The sequence below is a fragment of the Helianthus annuus genome, chromosome 6 (assembly GCF_002127325.2).
Source record: "Helianthus annuus cultivar XRQ/B chromosome 6, HanXRQr2.0-SUNRISE, whole genome shotgun sequence".
Classification (NCBI taxonomy): Eukaryota; Viridiplantae; Streptophyta; class Magnoliopsida; order Asterales; family Asteraceae; genus Helianthus; species Helianthus annuus.
Genome location: NC_035438.2, coordinates 55,392,187 through 55,418,621, shown reverse-complemented (window position 1 = coordinate 55,418,621; position 26,435 = coordinate 55,392,187). Strand labels below are relative to the sequence as shown.

Genomic DNA, 26,435 nt, shown 5'->3' with positions numbered 1-26,435 from the left:
CTTTCTTTTCTTTTCAGTTAAATAATATTTTTTTATACATTTATTATTATCTTTTCTCTCTCCTCCACTCACAACCACTTTCAAAATATATTAAAAAATTATAGACGGTGAACAGTGTCCCTCCAAATATACAGATGAACAGTAACATTTTCTTTCTCCTCCACTTACAACCACTTTTTATACTCTTTATATTTTAAAAACACCACACAAAATTTGATGCCATGAATGTGAATGCTCTTAGGTATTTGATTTATTTAATAATTAAAAAAAATCTTCAAACCCCGCTCACAGCCGCGATAGGTATCATACCCCCACCTAGCACCGGCTTAGGCCCTATCATGGCAGTGTTTTGTTTAGCACCCGGTGGGCTAAGGTGACAGGGGATAGCGCCCCACAATCCATGCTCTTACGTTCAAGTCGAGATCATCTCATTTTTGTAAAAAAAAAAAAAAAAAAAAAAAAAAAAAAAAAAAAAAAAAAAACCTTAAAAATATGGACAGAAATCTCATATATCATCAACACTTAGGTTACAGGGTGTGGTAGAATTCCTCTAGGGGCTTTATCACGTCACCTCACCGCCACGTCACACATGGGGCTTTATAGCCCATTCCTTTAACTTGTATGCAATGGTTTAAAGCTCCCCTTTAAACTATAGCGCCTCCCTTTAAACCAAACTCACCTCGATTCCCTCAAATTCTGCTCGTTAGCATGATGGTGGAAGGGCCATGACGCCCCCCTTTAATTGCGGCGGTGTGGCCGATGGCGCCCCAGGACGCTATGGTGGCTGATGTGACGGGGTGGCGTTAAACCACACCCCCTGGCCTTAAGAACCATTTCACAAGCTTTTTCAGGGAGTTAAGTTTTCTTATAAACATCTTTGCATTCATATCATTATTTAATTTATATTTATATTTATTTTTCATAGCTATTTTATATATTTTAATTACTAATTTTTTTAACAGCGTATAAATAAAATTATTAAGAATAAAAAAAAACTATTTGGCATATTTAAATATTATATAATTGAGGGAAAAGCTTAAATTCAGAAACAATAAACTAAACATTGCATAATAAAACTTATAATAAGCTAGGGCTGACAATAGGTAACCTGTAGGTAACCTAACCTGCTAAGACACGATAACAGAAAAGTACACCATGTGATTTTTTACATTTTTAATAATAATCAAAATTTGAAAGTTATGATCTATTATTTCTCCTTCTAGGTCCATAAAATATACATTTTGTCTTATAGACATTGAATATAAATTAGTTAAACGAGTTGTATTCATGTTTAAAATTTTTGTTGTTCACGTTATCAGGTACCTGTTAAACCTGCTAAGACACGATTTGCCAGCCCTATAGTAAGCTAAACGGTAGAACCTTGTCCGACATTTTGTGTTTGATTATAGTAAACTAAACAGTAGAACCTTGTCCGACATTTTGTAATTTGATGGGATTAAGGTTAACCGATTGAATTGTTGAACTCGAATATGACTCATGCATTTAATTGTGTTAAAGATAACAACCTTAACATGTGACACACACATTTAAAATCGTGTATAAACTTTTTATATAAATGAGTCAAAAGTATTGACGGGAATAATCAAGTTGTAAAACTACAAGGTGTGGAGGGGTTTGAAGTAGCATGAAGCAACACGTGACAGCCACGTCAGCAGAAAGAGATTTCCCCTTCAAGCCCCAAAAAAGCGGGGTGAAAGAGGCATGGAGCGACACCTGACAATCACTTTTTTATTTGATTTGTGTTAAAAAAAAACAAATCAATAAAAAACCACCACCCAACCAACATCAGCCACATCATTACCATCCCTCTCCCACGCCCCATGAAGAGACCCACGCCACCACCTCCACGCCATTTGAGGCATTGTGCCGGTGGTGTTGGGGAAGCCCCACGCCCATACCATTCAATGTAAGGGTGTTAAATATAACTTAAATTTTGTTGAAGAAAAGTCATATCAATTTCTTCTTTTTATTAATATGGAGTTCTTAATTTTATATAAAAAATAAACTTACATTAGATTTTATTGTTATAAACTGATATATTTATTTTATTGTACATTAAATTTTATTGTTATAAACTAATATATTTATTTTATTGAATTTCAATAAGTTTCAACATTATTTGAACTGTTATTTTGACTTTTGAGCAACCCAGATTAAAAAAAAATAGTACTTTACTAAAAAGAAGTTGAATGTAAACATATATTTAATATACAACTAGTTTTATGTCCAGTTATGTTGCAGGGCGATAGGCGGAATATTTTTAAGTTTGATCACTTGTACGTCTGTGTTTCGGTTACCTGTATATACTACTCATAACACTATCTCAATAAAAATTACATCGAGAGATTGATAACACTATGTCGGTTTAAGAATTATAGAGTAACTTTATTAGAATGACTATCTCAATAAAATCTAGGAGTAGTGGCAGTTGTCCACCAATGGTCACTATTCCCCCGGGTTGGTTCGTCAAGATAGTACGAGGAAAAAACTAAAAGATGAAATACTATAAAGAATAAAGTTAGAGAGACTAAACATATATACTATCGGTTAAATTCTCCTTGATGAAGTCAGCTTCAATAAAGATGAAGTTAAATGTTTAAAAATCAAATACAAAAATTCACGATCAATGAGCCTCGCACTATTCCCCTTGATGGTCTTTGTACCTGACACTATTCCTCTCATGATCTTTGAAGTATATATAAATATAAATATAGAGTTGAAATTGTATACACAAGTATACGATGTGATTGATTCATATTGCTTCAAGATTTTTAATGGGGAGAGGAATCTACCGAGCTTAAAGACAGAAACATATATTTATGAGTAAACTTTCGTTTTGTTCCATGTGATTTGGTCACTTTAATGGTTTTGGCCCAAACCTTTAAAAATAGCCATTTTACTCCCTGATTTATGAGTAAACTTCCGTTTTGTTCCATGTGATTTGGTCACTTTAATGGTTTTGGCCCAAACCTTTAAAAATAGCCATTTTACTCCCTGATGTTTTGGTTTTGTTGCCAGTTTGCTCCCTGCGGGGAGCAAAATGGAAAAACAAACAATTTGGATGGAGTTAGAGGCGGGGAGCAAACTGGCAAAAAAACCAAAACATCAGGGAGAAAAATGGTTATTTTTAAAGGTTTGGAGCAAAACCGTTAAAGTGACCAAACCACAGGAAGCAAAACGGAAGTTTACTCTATATTTATATATGCACACCACACCTCTCCTCTTTTCCTAACTGGAGTTACTCTCCGTCTTACTTCGCCGGAAAACATAAACTCCTGCGTAAACAAAGACAGTTTCTCTAGGTTAGTTTAGTATATCTCAATACCTCATATCCTTAATTGGTTGCAATGTTTGTGGATTGTTGTATTCTCATAGGTTTCTGTTTTCTGATCCTATTTTAATGCTCAAAACTGTGTGTTTTTGTGTGCTGTAATGATTATCTTATTTTGAGATTTGATGAAGTTAATCGACTTTTTTGTTGTTATGTTAACTCTTTTCAGGGTAACCTTTTGTTATTGGATCTGCAAGCTTTCATATTTGAATATCTGTTCTCTCGTCTTTCAATTTCTCTCGCTGGAGAATGAGACTCAAATTGGCGACTAGGTGTTTAAATTTATCGCAACATTCGGTTCCACACGCGCCTTCATTGCAAACATTAGCCTCTACAGTGTCATCACCGTCAGCAAAACGACGGTGTTTGACTCACCTCAGTCTTGCTTACCGGTACGTCCCGAGTATTAGAATTAGAGAGAATATAACAGTTAAGGTTACAATATTACAACAGAATATGTTAGTTAGGGCATTCACTGTAAGTTCCTTGTATCTTTCACTATAATTTAATTAAAATGCACTTTTTTTTTCTAAACTTTGTTTATTTTTAAAAATTCTCTTACATTAGACTTTACATCTCTATTTTTATCTTACTTATAAACACTTATTCTATTGTTTTTTCTCGATTTTATACGGTCACAAAACTATATCTAAAGATGAATACTGAATCTGGATACTAGTATTGGTTCTTTACATATGCTGACGGAAAGTACATATGGAAGAAAACATTATATATTTTTTTTCTAGGGTCACAATGTTAGAGATAATATATTAATTAGGGTTATAGAGTTGCTATTATATCATTAGCAAAAAAAATTATTTTGACTATGTAATCTTTGTAATTAGCTTTATGCACTGATATAAATAGTTGATTAATGATATATAATATCTTACATGGTTTTTATTATTCTATAAACAGGTCCGCGATGTTAGGAACAAAATTGTTATCAAACGAGTCAGAGCCTTGTCGAAAGCATCAACCGATCAAACGTAATGTCACGGCTAGCTTAGACGCATGGTTTTTCAACGGTGAAGAAAATCATGATGATTTGGAGTTAGAGTGGCAGGAAGACATGCATCTTGCCAGTATAGAACAAAAGGCAAACAATGTTAATCTGCCTTTTTTGCCGCTACGAATCATAAAGAAAAAGAAACAATGGCAGGATGGAATAAAAGAAGCAGGGGAATCCGCTTCCTGTTCAGTAAAAAAAGCTTTCTCTTCAATGGTATTCATACTCCGAGAGCTTCAAAGCTACACACTTCATATGAGACAACTTTTATTCTACCAAGATTTACAAGATATCATTGTGAGAGTCCAAAGTGAAATGAATGCATCTTTCGTTTGGTTATTCCAACAAGTTTTCTCAAAAACCCCAACTCTAATGGTGTATGTCATGATTCTGTTAGCCAATTACAGTGTCCACTCAATGTCAAACAACTTCACAACAACATCTGCCCCACCACCACCCGCCACAATGGAATCTGTTACAACGAGTAACACGCACACGAAGTTTGATTCTTCGTGGATCAAGACATTTTCCTCGAATTCGGGTGATAGAACCATCTCAATTGGTGGAAACAATGGCGGTGGAGGGAGATTTCGGCCTGTTGCTAGTGGTACTGATGGTAACGACAAGTTTGATCGATTTGTTAGTTTTTCGTTGGGGGATGTGAGTATGATGAGGGCGGGTGAGGAGTCGGGGAATGAAGAGGAATGGGAGTCGTGGAATTCGATCGTGAATGAAGCTGATCAAATTCACGGTGTGATCGGAGATGGTGGTTTGGATCATGAGACGATGAAGAGCTTTGTTTCTCCGGTGAAGACGAGTATCGAGGCGGAAGATGCCGAGGATTATTACAGGACGGAGGTTGTGTATCAAATGGGTTTGTTGCAAGAACCCGATAACCCGTTACTTCTTGCTAACTATGCTCAGTTCCTGTACCTGGTAGCACGTGATTACGATAGGTATCAAAATTTTAAACGTTAAGGCAGTGTTCGTTTCACAGAATGAAATGGAATCTTGAGGGAGTTGGAATTGAACAATATTATAGGGAAGAGAATCTACATTCTAGTTCCAACCAAATTTTATGCCATTTTACAAAACAAACACATCTAAATTACAAATCAAAATTCAATTTCTGCGCGAATTCTCATTCCAATTCTATTACAATCCATGAAACGAACACTACCTAAGGGTTTCTTAGTCTAGTGGCAAAAGTTTTTTATTTCCATATGTGGGTTCAAATCCAATAAAATGGATAATTAATGAATTTTAGAAGTACAATTTAAGAGGAGTGGCTTCGTTTAAAAAGCTAAAAATAAATAAGCTTATTTTTTAAAATGTTAATTAATCTTATTTTCTTTCTAAAATTACAAGCATAAATTTTATTTAGCAGGGTCTTTTTTATTTTATTGATGAAAACTTTTAAAAATTGATGATAATAATGCCATTATTCTAGCATACTTTATTTTTATCATTCTATAATAGTTTTAGTTTATGTTTTTAGAGAAAATTTAGATGTCGTTTGCCAACTTCTAAATGACTAAAGTAAGAAGTGTGTTTTGTGACTTTATTTATAATATGTGGGGCATAGAAAGTTGTGGTGATTTTTGAAAGTCAATGTTTATTTTCAATTTTCAGTTTTATTTTTGCACGACACATTAAATTTATGTACATTTTGTCAAAACAGAGCGGAGGACTACTTCAAAAGGGCTTCTATGGTTGAACCCAAGGATGCAGAAGCACTAAACAAATACGCAAGTTTTCTGTGGCAAGTTCGAAAAGATTTGTGGGCTGCCGAAGAGACTTATTTGGAGGCAATTTCAGCCGATCCTAACAACTCCTTTTATGCGGCGAACTATGCGCATTTCCTATGGAATACCGGAGGCGAAGATACTTGTTTCCCACTTGATTCACCAGAGAGTGCGTTTTTTGATGACGTGTAAATCATACAAGACTCGGGTTTAGCTTAGATAGTTCATATAATAAACGATTTAGGCCGCAAAATGTTTGTTTTTTAGGTGATGGAGGTTGATGATGCAATTGGGAACCTACTAATTTTGTATAAATTTGATTTTTCCACCAAAAGGGAGGAAAGTTGTAATTAACTTTTTGTTAAATAAAATTATAGGCGAAAATAAAACTAGACAAATGTGAAGTGGAACGTGTTTGCTTTACTTTCATGCATTAAGATGAGTACATATCAAGTTCTCTAAATTGTAAGTTTTAGCTTATGTATTTAATAATAATTAGCAATAATTATCTTTAAATTTCAAAAAGAACACTTTGACATTTTCTTGATTATAGATGGTTTTAAGCAATTTTTGTATGATATTTATCACATTTAACTTAGGTAAGATGTTTTATTTATTCAACCTATGTAATACATGGGTCTATAACATAGTGATACACAAAAAGAATAATTCACTTGGTTTATTTCCTCATGCCGAAATAATAAGAGAAATGATACATAAAAAGAATAATTCACGTAGTTTATTTCCTCAATACTTTCAAATATTTTTATTTTGAAGACATAATTATTAGTCATTTGAATATTTTCATACAAAAATCTAAGTTATATGGTTTGAAATGCTTTAAAAGAAATTAAAGTCAAGATCCAACTTCGCGTGATGAGAAAAAAAAGGTGATTGCAATTTGCAAGTTATCTTTTCTGGAAATTAATAATTAAGAACGTGGGGTATGGTTGGGCTTGGGTTGGGACGTAGGTTGGGCATTGATTGACACGTGGAATGGGTGGCAGACATGGGCTAAACCCACATTCAACACGGTATGGTGGGGCAGGGGTTTGGGGCGTGGGTTTGGTGGGCTTTGCTGGGCTGACCTGCTGGGCTGACCCGCTGGGCTATTTCAATATTATTTAAAACAACAAATTTAATTTTTTAATAAAGAAAATTACAAAAAAAAAAAATTCCTAACTTTTATATTTGTTTTTTTATCTCTTCTCTCAACGCCAAGACTAGTTGTAACTCATCACCCTGTAGGTGATCAATGGGCTGGGAGAGTGTATGAAAAATGGACGAGCTATTGGACGAGTGGGTGGTGGGCTAGGATTATTTTCTTGGAATCTATACGGGTTGCTCGGGTCAAAAGGACGGTTGTAAGGATGCATTTTTTCGTTTTGTAGAAGGAGAATTAAAGATGTATAGAAGATGTGGTTGAATGTGGTAAAAAATGGAAGAAAAATGTGAGTTTTATAGTGAAAAAATGGAAGAAACAATTATTTTTTTTTAATATAGCCGTTGGCCAACGGCTCTTTTCTTTTGGCCATACACATCCCGCCATGTCAGCTCGCTTCCCCCGCCCCACGCCCGGCTTGAAACCCAAGCCCCAAGGGCCACGCCCCAACCCAAACCCACCCGGAGTGATGCCTTGAGCGTTTTCCCCCAACCCACACCCCAACCCAAGCCCCATACCCTATGGCCTAATGTCTCCTAACCATTTGAATTGTAATGTCTCCATTTTTTTTTCTCCAAGCCTCTTGACTTGAATTGTAATGTCTCCATTTTTTTTTCTCCAAGCCTCTTGACTTGGTGATATCTAGAATTGTAATGTATTCATTTGTGTCTTAAGCTAACTTTATCAATTATATTTTGGGTCTTTTTTTAATTCTATTTTTGTTAATTTGGGTTTACTGATATCAAGTATCTTATTTTGGTTAAGGGTATCCCCGTAATTTTTAGGGGTGTCATTTGTATAAAACCGAAAAAATAAAAAATAACACTACGAATACGGGGTTGAACCGTAGCCTGTTATAGTTCCGCCCTTGGAGTGATGATCGTGATACAATGTTGCAACACATAACCGCGGCACAGTATCAAGCATGATAACCACCACGATACATTGTCTTGTACATGAAACTATGAGACATACATGAGTTGGGGTATGGTTCGAACTTCATCAGTAAAAAATACACTTTATTTATTATATGCTACAGGAAGGTTATAGGCAAGAGTTGTTTTGTGTTAGATAAGATTAATAACTATTTATTTCTACATCAAATAAATAAGACTAATAACTATTTAATTATTCATATATAAGCAAATTCACTTGTAGTGGTTGAATGGGAAATTGGTATGGTCCGACCGAACTGAGTTTATAAAATAATGGAGTCATTGATTGGTAACCGAGGCCAAACACAAAATGACGCCCAAACCATGTGAATGAATGGCTACATTTAGCTACATGCCATTTGTGACATTTGCATGTGCAAGTACCATATCAAAATCATTGTATATCATCAATAAACTATATGATATGTAACTACTCACCTACTATGTCGAAATTTGCTGACATAGGTATGGTATATTAATGGATATATATAAAACAAGATGGATGATTCGATTCGACTTGTTCATGTCAATCAATCTTGCAAAAGGCAATGACACCATAGTAGGATCCAAGTGAATCACCGATCATCTCTTATGTGTCTTTATCCGTCGTTCACTGACATCTGTGATTCCAGCTATTCCTTAACCAATTCAGTCTACTAGAATGTGTTGGTTTAATTTGCTTGGTCTCAATCTAAATAAGAGATACACTATGGTTTCTTTTCAAACATTTCTAATGTTATAACCATTGGCGGATTCATGAGTGTCTTTACTGGCATCGTTATATTTTGGTCTTTGTATGTCTATTATATTGAGCAAAAGTTATTTTGCCAGGTACAAGTACTCGGATAGAGTCATTGAAATTAACTAAATTCCAATAATAATGTGTATGTTTAGATAAAGACGTATACATAATGGTAATCATATAAACATTATCTCTATTTAACTCATAATAAAACCCTAAAGTAGCTCCGACATCATTCCATTTCTCTTTCTTCTGAGTTTGCGGCGCCATCATTTGACACTATATGGTGTTATTGTCCCAATATATGGTGTCACTCCATGCGCGGACCTACCCTTTGGTCAGGGTGGGCGGTCACACCCCTTGAAAAAAAAATTATTGTATATTTTAGGCAAAAAAACCCGACCGCACCTCTTGAAAATATGGTTGAACACCTTCTCCGCACCTCCAACAAATAATTTCTGGGTCCGCCACTGTGTCACTCAAATATCAGATACAAACGTAACTCTTTTTTATTGATGTCACATGACATGTTTTTCACACGTTACATCTACTTATGGTTGTGTCATTTCTAAAGTTTACTTACATGCATATATAAAATCTTCATTGAATTACTTTAAACCTATGTTTTATATGTGTATTTATGAGTCAATTGACTTGTGTGATACATATGCCTTTCATGAAGGAACATTTATAGAAATTTATAAAATAGTTATCATGCATGATATACAAAACCTGCCTATAATTTAATCACTTAATAATGTTTATTCCATTGAAGGAAGAAGATACAACTGATAGCTTCATCGGGAAATTGAGTAATATTAACACAAGAGCAACAAGTCTCGGCTCCACACACACACACACACACATATATATATATATATATATATATATATATATATATATAGGTAGAGGATCCTGTAAAAAGTCCAACTTTTGTGAGAAGTGTGAGAAATAATTTGGGAATGACAAGTATCCCTTATCTTAACTAATTCAAAAGGGTATATTAGTAATTGTTCATTCTTATCAATTAATTGATTTCCAAAGATAACTGCCAAAAATATCAGACGATATGTTAGGGATGTGATTCGAATTCGATTTGTTCTATACATTTAATTGTTTACGGGAAGTTCTTGTTGTAGTGTTATATTCCCCAGTCAATAGTGTTATATTATGTATAGGTATCTTTAGACACTTTTTACCTACCCTTCTCATATTTTAGACACTTTTTACCATATCCCTACCCCATATATATATATATATATATATATATATATATATATATATATATATATATATCAATTTCTTCAGATTGTTGCATTAATAGAACAATATTCATAGTTAGATACTATGACATAAGATAAGGCAATAGCTAGATATTGAAAGCCTATGAGGAAAGAATACGATTAAAAATCGAGTACAAGTATAAAATCTTTAAAAGCTTTTGTTTGCGTGACAAGAAGGTAGTCATGGTTAAGGGTCACATAATCACAATAGTACGAGTCATGGTAAAGGTCATGACAGGGGATTTGGTCAAGATCATGAAGGCTGATCATCGATGTGAGAAACTTGGGCACTATGTTTATGAATGTCTAAATAACAAACACATGAAAGATGAGTCACTTTTAGTTGAAATAGAAGAGGAGGAACCACCACTTTTGATTACTATGTGCCTAGACAAGCAAGATAACACTAGAAAATTGATTGTGTGATATTATAAGGAAACAACATAATTCTTGGAGCAATATCCTCTTCTTCATCAAGTCTTTTATGTACAATTATGTAGTCAATAGTAGCCATGTTTAGAGGAGCAATTATCTCCTTAGTTGTTGTCATTGTTTTGTATATAAAGAGGTTGTAGAGCAATGTAAAAAATCAAGTTGAACCATTGCAATCTAATATGGTATCAGCCTAAACCAAAACAAAGATCCTTTCTTCCTAGCTTTTCCGCTTTCCTTGTTCCTGTTTCGGTCGCATCCTTCTTCCCTTTCATGGCTGCCGAAACTCAATCCCTTCCCCTCCATTCCCTTAGCCACCTTATTAACATCAAATTAACCTCCTCAAACTATCTCACATGGGAGAAACAAATTACTCCGGTCCTTTCGTATCTCAAACTTTCCGACCATATTACCGGCAACAACTCTCCTCCTTCCGGAACCATAACCTCTGATAACAAAACTGTCCTGAATCCTGACTTCATTGCTTGGCAACTTGCCGATCAAAAAGTCCTTCTTCTCATTAACTCTACCCTAACCGAAGAAGACATGGCCGAAACTATAGGTCATACCACAGCCAAAGCCGTTTGGAAAGCCCTCACCGATGCCTATAGCAACTCCTCTATTGAACGAATCCACACCCTCAAAGACTCCCTTCGAACCCTTCAAAAAGGAACAACTTCGGTTTTGGAATTTGGTCAAAAATTTAAAGCCTTGGCCGACCAACTTGCGGCTATTGGACACCCCATAAGTGACGAAGACAAACGTCATTGGTTCCTCTGTCGACTCGGCCCTTTGTTTGAAAAATTTTCAACCTCTCAACGAACCATTCGTCCGGCCCCTTCATTTCGTGATCTCTTGGCTAACGCCGAGAATCAAGAAATGTTTGTCCAACAATTACATGGTTCTCAAACCCCTCAAGCCGCCTTATATGCCCACCCGAACAATCCTTCTCACAACCGTTCTTCTTCCTCTCGTGGAAGAGGCCGCACCTCTGCCTCATGAGGCTGATCCTCTTCCTACACCAAACGACCTCCACATTGCCAACTTTGTCGCCAAACCGGTCATTATGCGAGTAACTTTCCTCAACTCGCCTCCTTTGCCCAAAAATCGGTCCCTATTGATGCAAATCTCGCCGAGGCATTTCATGCCCAATGCAACATAGCATCCGATTCTCCGAATTGGACCGCTGATTCAGGTGCTACAACACATATGTTACCCTCCACTCATGGTTTAAATAATTCAAAACCTCACAATGGTAGCCTTCGTGTTACCTTTGGAAATGGAAAATCATCACCCATTACTCATATTGGGAACACTAAATTAAATAAATCCATAACTTTACAAAATGTCTTAGTTGTTCCTAATTTAACAAAAAATCTACTCTCAATTAGTAGGTTAGCAAATGATTCTCCAGTTGATGTTTTGTTTTCTAACGATTTTTTTCCAAATTCAGGACTGAAAAACAGTGGAGGTTCTAGCTAAAGGCACGTGCGAAAATGGTCTTTATGTTCTCACCCAAGGTCACAAATCTCTCGTTGTTGCACTTTCTGCATCCCACTAGCGCGCATCATTCAATAAATGGCATAGTCGATTAGGACATGTTTCTTTTGATACAATTTCCACTTTAAATAAACTTGGTCGTGTTTTTGTTACCTCTATATTACCCAAACCAGGATTATGTGAATCTTGTGAATTATCAAAAGCAAAACACCTACCATTTATTGAAAATCCAAAACGCGCACAACATGTTCTAGACTTAGTCCATTGTGACCTTTGGGGACCCGCACCCGTGCCTTCCAAGGATGGTTATCGGTACTATATTATTTTTATCGATGACTATTCCCGTTTCACTTGGTTCTATCCATTAAAAGAAAAATCCGATTTTTTTGCCATACTCACCACTTTCTTAACTTTTGTTCAAAACCAATTTTCAACAAATGTTAAAGTTTTTCAAAGTGATGGTGGCACCGAATTCACCAATCATCAGGTTCAAACATGTTTTCAACAACAAGGCATACATCATAGATTGTCATGCCCTCACACACCCGAACAAAATGGTAGGGCCGAATGGAAGCACCGCCACATCACCGAAACGGGTCTAGCCATGATGTTCAATGCCAGTCCCCACCCACCTTTTGGTTTGATGCTTTCACTTCCGCTACCTACATTATCAATTGTCTACCCACAAAACTTCTAGACGACAAATCACCGTTTGAAATCCTGTTCAATCAACCACCCACTTACTCAAACATGCGTATTTTTGGTTGTAGAGTTTTTCCCTACCTTAGAGACTATACAAAAAATAAACTTCAACCAAGAAGCACCCCTTGCATATTCATTGGTTACAGTCCTAAGTATAAAGGTTTTCGATGTCTTGAACCATCATCGGGTCGTGTCTACACAACTCGCCATGCAAAATTTGATGAAGACGTTCTACCTTTTCACAAAAACCCTACAGCCACTAATACAACCAATTTACCAATCACCAATTTTGAGGAACAAATACCCACTCCTACCACTCATCCCACTCCCTCACCAACCACCACAACATCATCAAAAACCCCCACTTCGTGCCTACCTATCTGTGACATTTCTCTCAACCCAACACCCCAACCATTACCCATTAATCTCAACACCCCAATCCAAAGCCCACCAAATTCACCCGCCTCCAGTCCATCCACCTCCACACATTCCAGCTCACAATCCAATAACCCCCCTTCGGCTTCCACACCTACCGCTACCTCCAACCCATCTACGGCCCAATTGTCTCCCACTCCATCATCCGCCCCAACCCCATCAACAGACTCCCTCATTCCACCTCCTTCAAACCAAGCCCATCAAAAACCACCTCAACACTCACCAACCGCACCCTCTACATCTACCCAAGCTATCAACTCCTATCCCATGATCACTCGTGCAAAGAATGGGATTTTCAAACCAAAACATTTTCCACACCTTGCTCAACTCACCACTCATCCTCTACATCACTCTCTATTTTCTTCTCATATTCCAAAAGGCATCAAAACCGCTCTCAAAAATCCCAAATGGATTCAAGCAATGCATGACGAACTCAAAGCCCTTCATGCTAACCAAACTTGGACTCTTGTTCCTCGCCCCACTAGCACCAATATCATTGGCTTCAAATGGATTGATAGAATCAAATACAAATCCAACGGATCTATTGATCGCTACAAAGCACGACTTGTAGCTCAAGGGTTTACACAAATACCGGGGCTCGATGTCTCTCACACCTTTAGTCTCGTTGTCAAATCTTCCACCATCCGGGTGGTTCTTAGTCTCGCCACCATCAACAAGTGGACTCTTCGTGAATTAGACGTCAATAATGCATTCCTAAATGGTCACCTCACCGAAACCATTTTCATGGAACAACCTCCAGGTTTTGAAGACTCTAACCGACCCAACCATGTGTGTAAACTAAACCATGCTCTATATGGTTTAAAACAAGCACCTCGTGCTTGGTTCCAATTATTAAGCTCTTTCCTTCTTAATTGTGGTTTTCAAAACAGTCGAGCCGACACATCTTTGTTCATTTACAATCACCATAGTATCTTAATTTATCTTCTTGTTTATGTTGACGACATCATTCTGACCGGGAACAATGAAAAGTTCATCCACAACTTCACATCTTACCTAAACAAGGAATTCAAAATAAAGGACCTTGGCTCACTAAATTTTTTTCTCGGTCTCGAAGTTCATCACACAAAATCGGGTCTTTTTCTAAATCAATCCAAATATGCTCATGGCATACTCACCCGTGCCGGTTTACTTGACTCCAAACCCGTTGCCACTCCTTTAACATCCAAAGACATTTTCACCTCCGAAGGCCAACCGTTTCATGACCCCACTCTTTATCGCTCCCTTGTAGGTGCTCTTCAATATCTCACCATCACTCGTCTTGATCTCTCTTATGCCGTAAATCAAGCTAGCCAATTCCTTTAAACTCCCACAACCACTCACTTCCAGCTAGTTAAAAGGATTCTTCGTTATGTTAAGGGCACTTTAGCACATGGTTTAACATTTGATCGTCCACCTAACACTACTTTATTAGGTTTCTCAGATGCAGATTGGGCTCGATGTATCGACACAAGAAGATCCACTTACAGCTATTGCATCTACTTAGGAGGAAACTTGGTCTTTTGGAGTGCCAAAAAGCAACCGATAGTGTCAAGATCCAGCTGTGAGTCTGAATATAGAGCAATGGCAAATACGGCATCATAAATTATTTGGTTAACTAATCTTCTTCGGGAACTTCATGCTCTTCCACCGGGTCGCCCGACACTCTTATGTGACAACAAAAGTGCTTTGTTCTTAAGTCAAAATCCAATTTCTCACAAACGAGCAAAGCACATTGACATCGATTATCATTTTGTTCGTGAATTGGTAACCGCGGGAAAGCTTCACACTAAATTCATCTCGGCAGACAAACAAGTCGCCGATATATTCACCAAGAGTTTACCAAAACCGTCATTTGAAAGATTTCGCACAATGCTTCGTCTTGGACCTCCACCAACTTGCATTGACGGGGGTATAAGGAAACAACATAATTCTTGGAGCAATATCCTCTTCTCCATCAAGTCTTTTATGTACAATTATGTAGTCAATAGTAGCCATGTTTAGAGGAGCAATTATCTCCTTAGTTGTTGTCAATGTTTTGTATATAAAGAGGTTGTAGAGCAATGTAAAAATCAAGTTGAACCATTGCAATCTAATAGATACGATTAAAGCAAAGAAATTGATTGCATATGTGAGAAGCGATCAAAGTGAGAGATTGAATCGTGTGATACAATCAAGTAAAAAAGAATTGTGATAGGTCATGAAAAGAACCATGTGATAAGGAGTTACGTGAGGCAATTGCACAAGAAAAACATACGGCAAAAAATTGTGTGATGCGAATGTAGGAAGAGGAGTTAAAATGAGGGAGCTCTTGGGGTCAAGAATCTACTACAAAATGATTAAGATTAAGGGGTGATTGTTGGTTTAATCCTGATCATCGGTAATTAAATAGGTTTTGATCAAATTTGTAAATATTAGAATAAATTATATCACAATATGTAATTATTTATACTAAAGCTTAGATTGTCTAGTTTAGGGTTAAAATTAGTTAGTTTAATTAGACCACTTTTAGCACAATATGTAATTATTTATACTAAAGCTTAGATTGTCTAGTTTATGGTTAAAATTAGTTAGTTTAATTAGACCACTTTTAGCACATCATAGATCAAGAGTAAAGATCAAGACTGCGGCAACAGCCAAGGGGGAGACTGTTAGTGCATATGCATGTCGCTTACGTCTTGATGTAATAGGGCTAGAAGCGTCAAATATGAGTTTATGTTGTAAAACCAAGCTCATCCGTACGGAGGAGTACATCCGCACGGATGAAGCTCAGCTGCACGGATGAGCAGGTTCGTGCGAATGAGAAGTACATTCGTACAAAGGTATAGATGAGTATGAATAGGTGCTCGGACTGACTGTCCAGTAGTTGTTGGTGTGGACTTTGAGGCAAAGCCTTATCAAATTTGTACCGTGATTGAAGATTGTCTATAAAACATAGAAAATTGTGAAATCTGGTGTTTCTGCTTATGTTTGATGGATTCCGCACAACAAACATAGGTTTAGATATCACCGTGACGTAATCGAACGATCCGTAAACAGGACCTACAAGTTAAGAACCAATAACCCAGTTTAAGACTTTAAATAAACTTAAATAAAAGAAAATAATTTGTGATAAAAACATACGAAGAGACAGATTAGAGAGATACCTAGTTGCGTTGAGAGAGAGAGAGAGAGAGAGAGAGAGAGAGAGAGAAAGAGAGCGAGGGGTGGTGACAAAGAGTGTGTGTGGAGTTGGTTGGGGTGGTGGTGAAGGCACTGACGACGGCGGGTGGTGGATGTGGTAGTGGTTGGTGGTAGAGAGAGGGTTGAGAGTGTGTGTGTGGATTGGACAGGCTGGTCGATGATAGGGGTGATGGCCTGGTGGTAGTTGTGGTGGTGGTGGTGTGGTGGCCATGTTTTTTTTTAAAAAAAAAACTTCAACACAAGATGACAGAGGTTACGTGAATTTAGGGTTTTAATATGAAAGGGATAAAATATCTTGGAAAAAGACTGAAATGCCCCTCATGTGAGGGGCACATGACTAAAATTTAACAGCTAAAATGGATGCCGTTTGGGACTGGGAGCAAAATGGTGAAAAATTAGTAAGACCTGGGAAGAAAATGACTATTTTTAAACTACAGTAGAACATCTATAATTTAATACTCGATAAGTTAATATTCTGGATAAAATTAATAATTTGTCGGTCCCAACTTGGGACCAGTACAAAATTGGACCCCTATCAATAAAATATAAGATAAAATATTGGTCCCAACGAAACTATAAATTAATAATTACTAAAATATTCTAAAATTCTAGGATTATCTAGTAAAAAATGAATTTATAGTCACTTGTTTTTTTGTGAACTTCAAATCTATATTGAGTTCATATTTAAATCTCCTCATTGCACTTAAGAGTTGAGGCACTATATTCTCGTATTGCAACAAAAAGTTGTGAAAAGTTATTGCCGCTTGCTCACGAATATAAGCCAACTCTTTAAATTAATAATTTCTTAATTTATCGATATAATAATATGTCGCTAAATTAATAAAATATCACGATCCCAACATTATTAATTTATAGAGGTTTTATTGTATTGGGGCAGAAGCATTAAAATGACCAAACCACAAAGAGCAAAAACGCCCCCCCCCCCCCCCTCCCCATGAATATAGCCGTTCAACAACTATATTTCTCAAGCAAACCACCTCCATCAACACACGTGATGAACATCACGTATTTGGCATCCATCACGTGTGATAGCATGCTCACGGCGGTGTGCTATTACCCATCATATAACTCATCGCTTGCACCCATCACTTGCCCACCTGACCACCCTCACAAAGATTTTTTTAGATATTTTATGCAAGAACAAACCCACCATCTCTCACCTCCTGGTGTGCCTACTTAATATATCAGCATGTAAATAAGGCTTGTAAGCCCTTTTGATCCTGATGGTTTACTTATTCAGGCGCCAAGTTGATAAGTTCAAAACTCAAATTGTAAATCTATTTTTAGTTTATATTTTACTAGGTTATAACCTGATAACTTTCCGGTCAGGAAAAAGTAATTTATATTAATCGAATTACATCGTTAAATAATTTGAAAAGACATGTTTTCAAACATTATTGGGGTTGATAATTGTTTTGAACTTGATGGTTGTAATTGAATTAAATTGTAACGTAACTGACAAATTTGTAAGAAACATGTATTAAACAATGTTTGGTGACGTAGTCAAAGCATTTATTTACTTGCCATGTATTTTCCTTTGCATATCTCTTCCACCTGTGTAACCATCAGCGTATAAGGTGGCTCCTGTACATTCGGTAACCACCATAAGAAATGATACAAGTTCTATACCTTTGTTAAACTTGCAAAGTTTTGCCACAGAAATAAGATTGTTTCGAAAAGATGGAACATAAAAGAATAGCAGTTATGTTTTTTAGCAGCACCAATTTCCAGCGAGCAAGCTTACCTTGGCTCGATGTCAGCTGGTTTACAAACCAAGCCACACTTTCTTCGAACTAGCCTCGAGCCGCAAACTTTTTAAACAACTTTGGTACCAATTTTTTTTTTTTTTTGAACGACAGATTTCTTTACTCTTTGTCGTCTGTGGACTTGAACCCAAGACCCCCCCCCCCCCCCCCCCACTCAAGGTGTTTAAAGACTTTGCCTTTGTCATTGTCAATAGACCACCACCCCAATGGTACCAAATTATTTCAGGATCCCAGGAGTTCCAGAATTAAAATTTAAGACTTTTGAATTTAAACATATTTGTGTAGGCTTTATGGGCTTCTTCAAGATTTGGGATGTAATTTTAGCCCATGGTTTAAAAAAGATACACACGGCCCGGTTCGTTTAAAAGGCCACTTAAAGTTTGAGTGACCATCTTATCCATTTTATTTAAGAATAAAATTATTTCTAACCTTAAAAACATACAAGTCTAAATACTTTGGAAAAATGATAACAGGTTAATTAGTAAAAGTTAACACAAATTTATTCACCAAACAAAATTTTTATGATTATGATTAAACAAAGTTTTACCATTATTATACCTTGATCTTTTAGTTTCATTATAAAAGACTTTTAATTAGGTTTTAGATCTCTATCAATTTATGATTAACAACTAAAAGTTGACTAGCAAGTTGCAACCTATATTGGTGGAATATGTTCATGTCACATGTCCTAGTTGTATGAAACTGACAACGTGACATAATGTAAGCTATTGTACACAAATCTACATAATTCGAGTGATACTGTGTAGCAAGAATATAGGTTGAGCGTCAAGTTTTCGAAAAAGAAGACAACAATAAACAAGAGTTATATACTCTTTCTACCCTTGTTTAAATAAATATAAATTTGGCCCCTACAATTTATTTATATACTATTATTTTTTAACATGTCTGTGCATGGTTGATTGTACTTTATGCTTTAAGTATGTTTTTTGTTATTATTTTTTAACATGTCTGTGCATGGTTGATTGTACTTTATGCTTTAAGTATGTTTTTTGTTTTCTTTTTGTAGTGTTATTTGTTTTATTGGTTGTACATTATATATTATATATTATATTATATTTATATACTATTAATTTAAAACATTGTTGTGATTTAGTTGTTGTACAGTCTGCTTTATATGTTGTTTCCATATTTGAAGCATTTATTTTCTTATTGGACACTATGGGCTGTGGATGACTTCATCCCCACCTAAAAAAACTCTAATTATAAATTATAAATTATTTATATACTATTATTTTGCAACAAGTTTGTGTATATATAAGTTGTACATGTGCTTTAGTGGTTTTTTTTTGTTCTAAATAAAGTTGTTCAAAATTTATATACTCTTAATTTGTAATATTGTTAGGCATTAAAACTTGTATTTTTAGCTTATAAAGTTGGACATTGCTTTATGATAAAACCATGTACTATAGTATTTATTTATATACTATTAATTGGTAACATTCTTAGGTAAGGATGAGAACGGTACCCGTTCGGTACCGGTACTGAAAAACAAAAAAAGTGGGTACCGGTACCGAATACTCCGGCCGTAACATGGAGCTCGTGTATAATGTTTAGGGGCTGTTTGGTAACTTTTGAATGGTTAAGTGCTGAATCAGTAAGAGGTCTGAACTATTAAATGCTTAAGCAGCATGAGGTCTGAACTATTAAGAGACAGTATAATGCTTAACCGTTCAGAGACAAATGTCTGACCAATTCAGATTAGAGGTCTTATCATTGAGACTTGGTATAATAATTAATCATTCAGATGCAAATGTCTGAACCATTCAGATGCAAATGCCTGAAATATTCAGGCATTTACTCATGAAACAACAGTATGAGTCGTTAAGTGTTGAATCAGTAAGAGGTCTGTCTGAACCATTCAGACCCTCATTAAGAGGTAAACAAACAACCCCTTAATTATTAACTAACCCATGCCGGCTGAATTTGTAAGCCCGGCCGCAACGCGGCGGGGTCTTACATCTAGTTTGTTTACAATTAAGTGGTCCTCAAGATCAATTGATTGTACTAACATCTGCCCTACCTGTAGCGTTTTGATCCATCCAGTGGCGGACTCAGGATTATTTGTTGGGGGTGCGAATGAGTGGTTCAAGCATATTTTCAGGGGGTGCGATAGGATTTTTTACCTAAAAAATACACTAAATTTTTTTCCAAAGGGTGTGCCCGCCAACCCTAGGCTTCACCAAGGTCCGCCCCTGGATCCATCAACGTGCCACACGTGTCGTTCACATGAGAGTAATTTGGTCTTCCGTGTTATCCCTATCTATATAACCATGTTAGTTCCTTGTATTAGTTCACTTAATTACAATTTTTCAAACATGATAAACCTCTACAAATTAATATCATTGAGTTTGCTCATTAGGAAAATGGTGAAGTTTATATATCAAGACAACTTATTTTGCTTAACCTAACTTATGTTCATTTGTATATTTACAAAAAATAATTAAAATTGTGAAGTTTTTCTCAGCCTTGCCCATTAATGTGTCATTGTTCTCTGAAGATTATTCCTTGTTTTGTTAAAACTAGTGGATTACACCCGCGCTTCGTGGCGGGAAGACCCGATTTTTAATAAACTTTAAACGGAAATGCATACGCAATGGTCAAAAAAACGTTACTGGCGGGAATCTGGTCGATATTTGTCCGATTCATTTCCATATCGATATAGTACCAACGCTCCATATAGCAGTGTATAAGTTCTTATTTTTCGTCTGAAAATTTTAAAATTATATAGGATCACCTTCCCGATTATTTTTCCTAAATTGTATATCCTAAATCTATATCTATATTACTATATAAAGCATTTCCTATGGACATAAAAGTAATTTACCACCAATTTTTTAAGATGGCATACTAAAAGTCTCAAATAAAACCTATATTTTTACATTTTTGTTCCCATTTTATCCTCCTCTCCTTACATAATCCTCCGAATATAAACATCAGTTTATTCAGCTGAATCGTTCTCCTTCAATTAGGCTTTATGATTGAATCTCTACAGCCACAAAGGAATTCAATTCTCCATCATTTGTTACTGGTCGCCTTGGAAATCCTCCTCCCACATTAACTATCCATGTTACCATCGTCACTTCTAAATCCCACCACAACCCTAACTGAATGTTGCCCTTGAAGCGTCGTGCGTTTCCATCCCACCCACTCAATCTTAGGTTTAGCGTGTCCTTTATTAATTCAACATCCCCTTGATTTTGATGTATTCACTGAGAAGATTGAAAGAGCAATCAAGAGGCAAAAAGTCGTCCGAGAGCACCTTCATCTGTCGTCCTTTGATTCTTCAATCTCTGTCGTCCGAGAGCACCTTCATCTGTCGTCCTTTGATTCTTCAATCTCTATAATTTTATTCTCACCAAACTGTTTCTTATAGGTTGTTATTTGATTCAGCAATTAGCATATACATTTGGGGATTTTGCCATTTTCTTCTTCTATTATTGATGATTTTCTTGGTTATCCATATTGTTTATAATAATTGTAGTTTGCAATTGATCATGATGATGAACAGAAGAAACTGTTGATGTTGAATGATGATGAGTCCACACCAAAAGATAAAGGTTATGGTTGGGGACCAAAATGTGGGAATTATTAGATTAATCAGGTTAGTATGTCATTGTAGTTGGTGTTATGTGCTTGAGATTTGTTTATTGTGCCTAATTTTGCCTATTCACGGCTCGTTGTCTTCTATTGATGATCAAACACGGCAACTGGCTCAAACATCAAAAGATGTCGAACAACGTGTTAATACCGTGTTAGAGCATTCACAGTCGATTTACGAACAGTCTCTTAAGGTATCAGATTCTCAAATGGAGCTGCACAATGGACAAATAAAAATGAGTGAAAGGATTTATGAAGGAATGTCGATGCTTAACGAATCTGACAATAAGTTGGGTGAAGAAATGGTTAGTTTAAGGAGCGAAGCAGTTGAAATAGAAAAGGAAATTGGTAAAGTAGGAGATGCGATGTTTATGAAGATGAATAGTTTACAAAGTAAAGCCAATGATATCGAGAACATAACGGAAACTTCGTTAGACAGACAAAAGCAACTTCTTGAAAGCCAGAGTTCCACACTCAAGGTTCTCCGGACAGTCACAAGGTTTCAGTCACAAGCACTAGAAGAAAGCAGGTACATAATAACAACTATAATATATCTATACGTATGTATGTATGTATGTATGCTCATGTATGTATATGTATATTAACGGACATTTAAAATTTAATCGCAGGGGAAGTCTGCAACAGTTGATTAAGCTTGGTCAAAGTCAACAATAGGAACTGATACAAAGGCAAGAACAGCTTAAAAAATCTCATGAGGATTTAGTTGAGAATTCGAAAACTATATTAGATGCTCAGGTTCGCCTTTCCGATTTAGTTGTCTTTTTAGTTAAATGCACGTTTAAATATTCTGATGAATTCGTTTGTATTCGACATGATATTTTCAAGTCAAAGCAATCAAACATGTTTGTTGCCATCGACAAGCTTTTTACTCTACACAATGCAATTTTGCTTAAATCGCGAGTCATCAAAGCTTTCCTTGTGTATTCTCTATTAATATTCACTATTTACATGTTTACGAGTACAAAACAAACCTACAGTCTGAGATCCAGGCTATATGTAGGTGAGAGACCGAGATACGACTTTAAACGAGTCTATCTTTTGGATGTTTTCTTGATCTTATGGTAATTTCTTTATTTCGGTTGTAGGGTTATGAGCGATATTCTTGATTGAATTTATGGTGCTTCGATATGGAAATGATATTGAACGACAATCGTGGATTATAACCATTGCTCGGTTAATATTTGTGGTTCTCGCGTCATGTCAACTTTTGTACGCCATTTATACATACAGGTAAAGAATTTACAAGTTGTATTTATTTAAAACTATTACTTATTATGTTTTTAATTTTTAAATTAATTGAATTTATGCAGAGACTATCAGACATTGAACCATGAAATGCCACAATCACTTATTGAGAAGGTTAATGGAATGCAAGGAAAGAAACAATTTTTATGTGAAGATGATGATGATAGTGATGTTGACTGGTCTTCATGGGTTGACAAAGATATATCTGATAATGAATTGGAAGATCTTGACTACCGTATGCCCCTGGAGCAACTCGACAAGGCTTCAATCACCCCTAGAGCGTACAATCTCCGTAACCGACTTAGTCGATAGCTTAATTATTGTTTTGTAATTAATTAAAGAAGCATGCATGCATGTATGTATCCATAGATATAACTAATGAATTATCCATGTATGTCAAAGTTCATTGTTTATTTTGCAATATACCATTCTGAAAGTCAGTTACCACTAAATCTTTGTACTGTTTAGAAGCAAGCATCAATATAATTTTTCACTCCAATTTACCGAAGTAAAATTGAAATTATAAAAAAAAAAAAAAAATTGTTAATCTCTTATCCCTGAGTTTGTTGGTTTGATTGGCATGGGCTGCTTCACTGTTGTGGCCACAATTTGAGAAGGCTCAATTTTAACAGGATTTATTTTTTAACAGTATATAAATAACCACTTTAATTAATATATTAAAAAATGTATGAAAAATCCTAGAGAGTATTTTAAAATAATCATCTACTTTATCCCCCTCTCTCAAACTCAAATGTCTAAAGACTTTGCCTTTGCCAGTGGAGCACCTCATTACCATGTTGGATCTTGTATTTAACCTTAATAATCTTACTATGAAAAAGAATTCCATGGAGTCAAAGCGTGAATTTAATCATATGTTAATGCCCAATTGTTAGACATGTCCTATTTTATGGGTGTTAATATTAAATTGTTGATTACTAATTTTGTTGACATGTCCTATTATTATGCGTGTTAATATTAGATTGTTAATATTAATTCTTTTACGTGATTTATAACCGAACAAAACGATACAATGGAGAAACTAATAGGAAGCACAAACGTCGATCCCGCTGCAACGCGCGGGTTCCCCACTAGTATTTATACAATATATAAATTAAAGTAAAGTTTGTTACCACTTTGTATATCCTAAATATTTATACAATATATAAATTAAAGTAAAATTTGTTACCACTTTGTATATAAATGTTGGGTAGTTTGGTAAATATATTTTAGAGTGAATTTCAAGTTTTGTCCTTTATCTTTAGGCCACTTTGCAAGTTTTGTCCTTTATGTTTAAATTTGACGAGTTTTGTCCTTTATGTTTAAAAATCAAGCACGTTTTACCTTTTATGTTTAAAAATCAAACACGTTTTGTCCTTTATGTTTAAAAAATCAAGCTACCGCTCGATCGACCAGCCGATCGATCAGGCTGCCACTCGATCGAACCACCCTATCCACTTTGGGAAACCCTATAAATACCCCTTCATTTCCAATTTGGGAAAGTCTCAGCTCTCTCTTTCTTTCCACTCGTTCCAGCCACCTTTCCTTCGATTTCTCGCGAATCCGGTAAGATTCTCATCCTAAATCTTGTACTTTATTGATCTACACGCACTCCTACACCTTTCTATCTTTTGAATCTTAACTTTTAACCGAGAAATCATCAAGATTCAAGGTGTTCTAGGATGATGTCATCATGGTGTTCTTGGGAACTTCATGTTTTGGCCTCAATCCACCAAAAACAACTTGGATCTGAACGATTTCCACATAAATAAACAAAGATCTTTCATAGATCTAAACAAATCCAAGGTGAAAAGGATTGAGAGATGGTTTTTCCAACTTTCTTTCAACTCCTTTACATTCAATGCACTCAAAACCGATAGAATCGGAGCTTGTTCTATCCTTCTACACTTTCTTGTTGATGTGTTGGTTCAAGATTTGGATTCTATCCACGAGACCACCGATTTCGGATTAACCAAGAACAACCGTCTTGAATCGGTTAACTGGTTGAACTTGGGTGATTCCTGTTCAATCGGGTCACTAGGGTCAAGATAGGGTTCTGTTGATTAACACGTTGTCACACCGTCTCGATAAAACGACAAACCATCAAAACAACCAACTGTAAGACGATCGGAACGACCAGGACGGAATGCCATCCGATCGGACTACCATCCGATCGGATTGTCACCCGAACGGGTCGTCACCCGACCGACTTGCACCTTGGCCCCACACTTAACTTCTATTTCAAACATTTGAAGCTGTGAACATTGAACGAATTGCTGTCTGAACGGATTACCACCCAATCGGACCATCACTCGACCATGTGATGTTCTGACTTTCGCACTTAAACAATTTTTAACTTGTTCAATGCCAGCAGATTGCCACCCGATCGGACTGCAATCCGATCGAGTAACAAACTGCTATGAACTTGTTCTCACTAAAGTGTCCAATCAATCGGGTTGTCGTCCGATCGAAGAACCGTTCGATCGACCGACCTGAAAGGTAGAGATACTTCTATGTTTTCAAAATGCTACAACGAAAACTTCAAAAGTCAAGCCATCATACACAAACACATCCTTCCCAAAGGAAGTAACAATCCACTCGAAAGGTCACCCGATCGGATGACCATCCGAGCGGACTGTCACTCGAACGGCCAGCTGTCCGATCGAACTGCTGTCCGACCCACTTACACCTTGCATCGTTTTACGCGTCGCTTATCGTTATGCTATCGTTCTGATCAGTCTAACCCTACTCTCTAGTACTCCCTTCAATCCACCAATCGCTGTGAGTATACTCAATCCCGTTTTGCTTTACGCATTTTTGGGTGTTACATACGTTACTTATTCTAAATCACCTCAATCACACTACGCAATACTTTAACGCTAACCAATACCGCATGTTATACGTGACTTAATGAATGCTTGTTTGTTATGTTTAAACATGGAATGCTGTCTACCTGCCTTAGCAACAGTAGTACTATTTGTTTGGACTCAGCACCTGTTCTCAGGGGTTGTTAAGGACAATTTGTTACATGGCTCACTGTGGTGAGTGTGTATTACGAACTGCCTCGGGCAGTCAACTCGTAGTCATTGGTATCGATAGGTTCATGTCGATAACTAACATGCCTCATTTTACACTGCGTACGTGTTGGTTATGCATAACGATTTCGAACTCTATTATATCTATTAAACTTGTATGCTCACCTTTACACTATGTGTATTGACTTTTACTTTAACGTATGTGACAGGTGCTTAGGATGCTTATTTGCTTAGCTTGCTGTGAAATCGAGGCTA

At 36.3% G+C, this 26,435-nt stretch overlaps 2 protein-coding genes across 8 annotated transcripts; both read left to right on the top strand.

Annotated features, from left to right (window-relative positions):
• Positions 1-3,194: 3,194 nt before the first annotated feature.
• On the top strand, positions 3,195-6,511 carry LOC110878901. The gene is made up of 4 exons (XM_022127291.2): positions 3,195-3,323; positions 3,522-3,744; positions 4,271-5,317; positions 6,043-6,511. The coding sequence occupies exons 2-4, from the start codon at positions 3,602-3,604 to the stop codon at positions 6,296-6,298; spliced, it is 1,446 nt and encodes a 481-aa protein (XP_021982983.1). The 5' UTR covers positions 3,195-3,323; positions 3,522-3,601; the 3' UTR covers positions 6,299-6,511.
• Positions 6,512-21,189: 14,678 nt separating this feature from the next.
• LOC110878900 (protein GAMETE EXPRESSED 1-like) lies at positions 21,190-23,600 on the top strand. 7 transcript variants are annotated; one of them, XR_004861367.1, is made up of 6 exons: positions 21,190-21,658; positions 21,794-21,886; positions 22,012-22,411; positions 22,512-22,638; positions 22,989-23,133; positions 23,214-23,600. XR_004861367.1 is itself a non-coding variant. In XM_035974766.1 (2 exons), the coding sequence occupies exons 1-2, from the start codon at positions 23,018-23,020 to the stop codon at positions 23,458-23,460; spliced, it is 363 nt and encodes a 120-aa protein (XP_035830659.1). In that variant the 5' UTR covers positions 22,911-23,017; the 3' UTR covers positions 23,461-23,600. The 7 variants fall into 7 exon arrangements, 1 of the variants encoding a protein (XP_035830659.1); XR_002558307.2 differs by having other exon boundaries at positions 21,767-21,886; XR_002558306.2 differs by having other exon boundaries at positions 21,190-21,577; positions 21,767-22,411.
• The last annotated feature ends 2,835 nt before the right edge of the window (positions 23,601-26,435 follow it).

Coding starts and splice junctions, on each gene's coding strand:
- LOC110878900 (XM_035974766.1), top strand. CDS start 23,018: ATGGTGCTTCGATATGGAAATGATATTGAACGACAATCGTGGATTATA. Junction 23,134..23,213: donor TACGCCATTTATACATACAG/GTAAAGAATTTA, acceptor GAATTTATGCAG/AGACTATCAGACATTGAACC.
- LOC110878901 (XM_022127291.2), top strand. CDS start 3,602: ATGAGACTCAAATTGGCGACTAGGTGTTTAAATTTATCGCAACATTCG. Junction 3,745..4,270: donor CACCTCAGTCTTGCTTACCG/GTACGTCCCGAG, acceptor TTCTATAAACAG/GTCCGCGATGTTAGGAACAA. Junction 5,318..6,042: donor GTAGCACGTGATTACGATAG/GTATCAAAATTT, acceptor TTGTCAAAACAG/AGCGGAGGACTACTTCAAAA.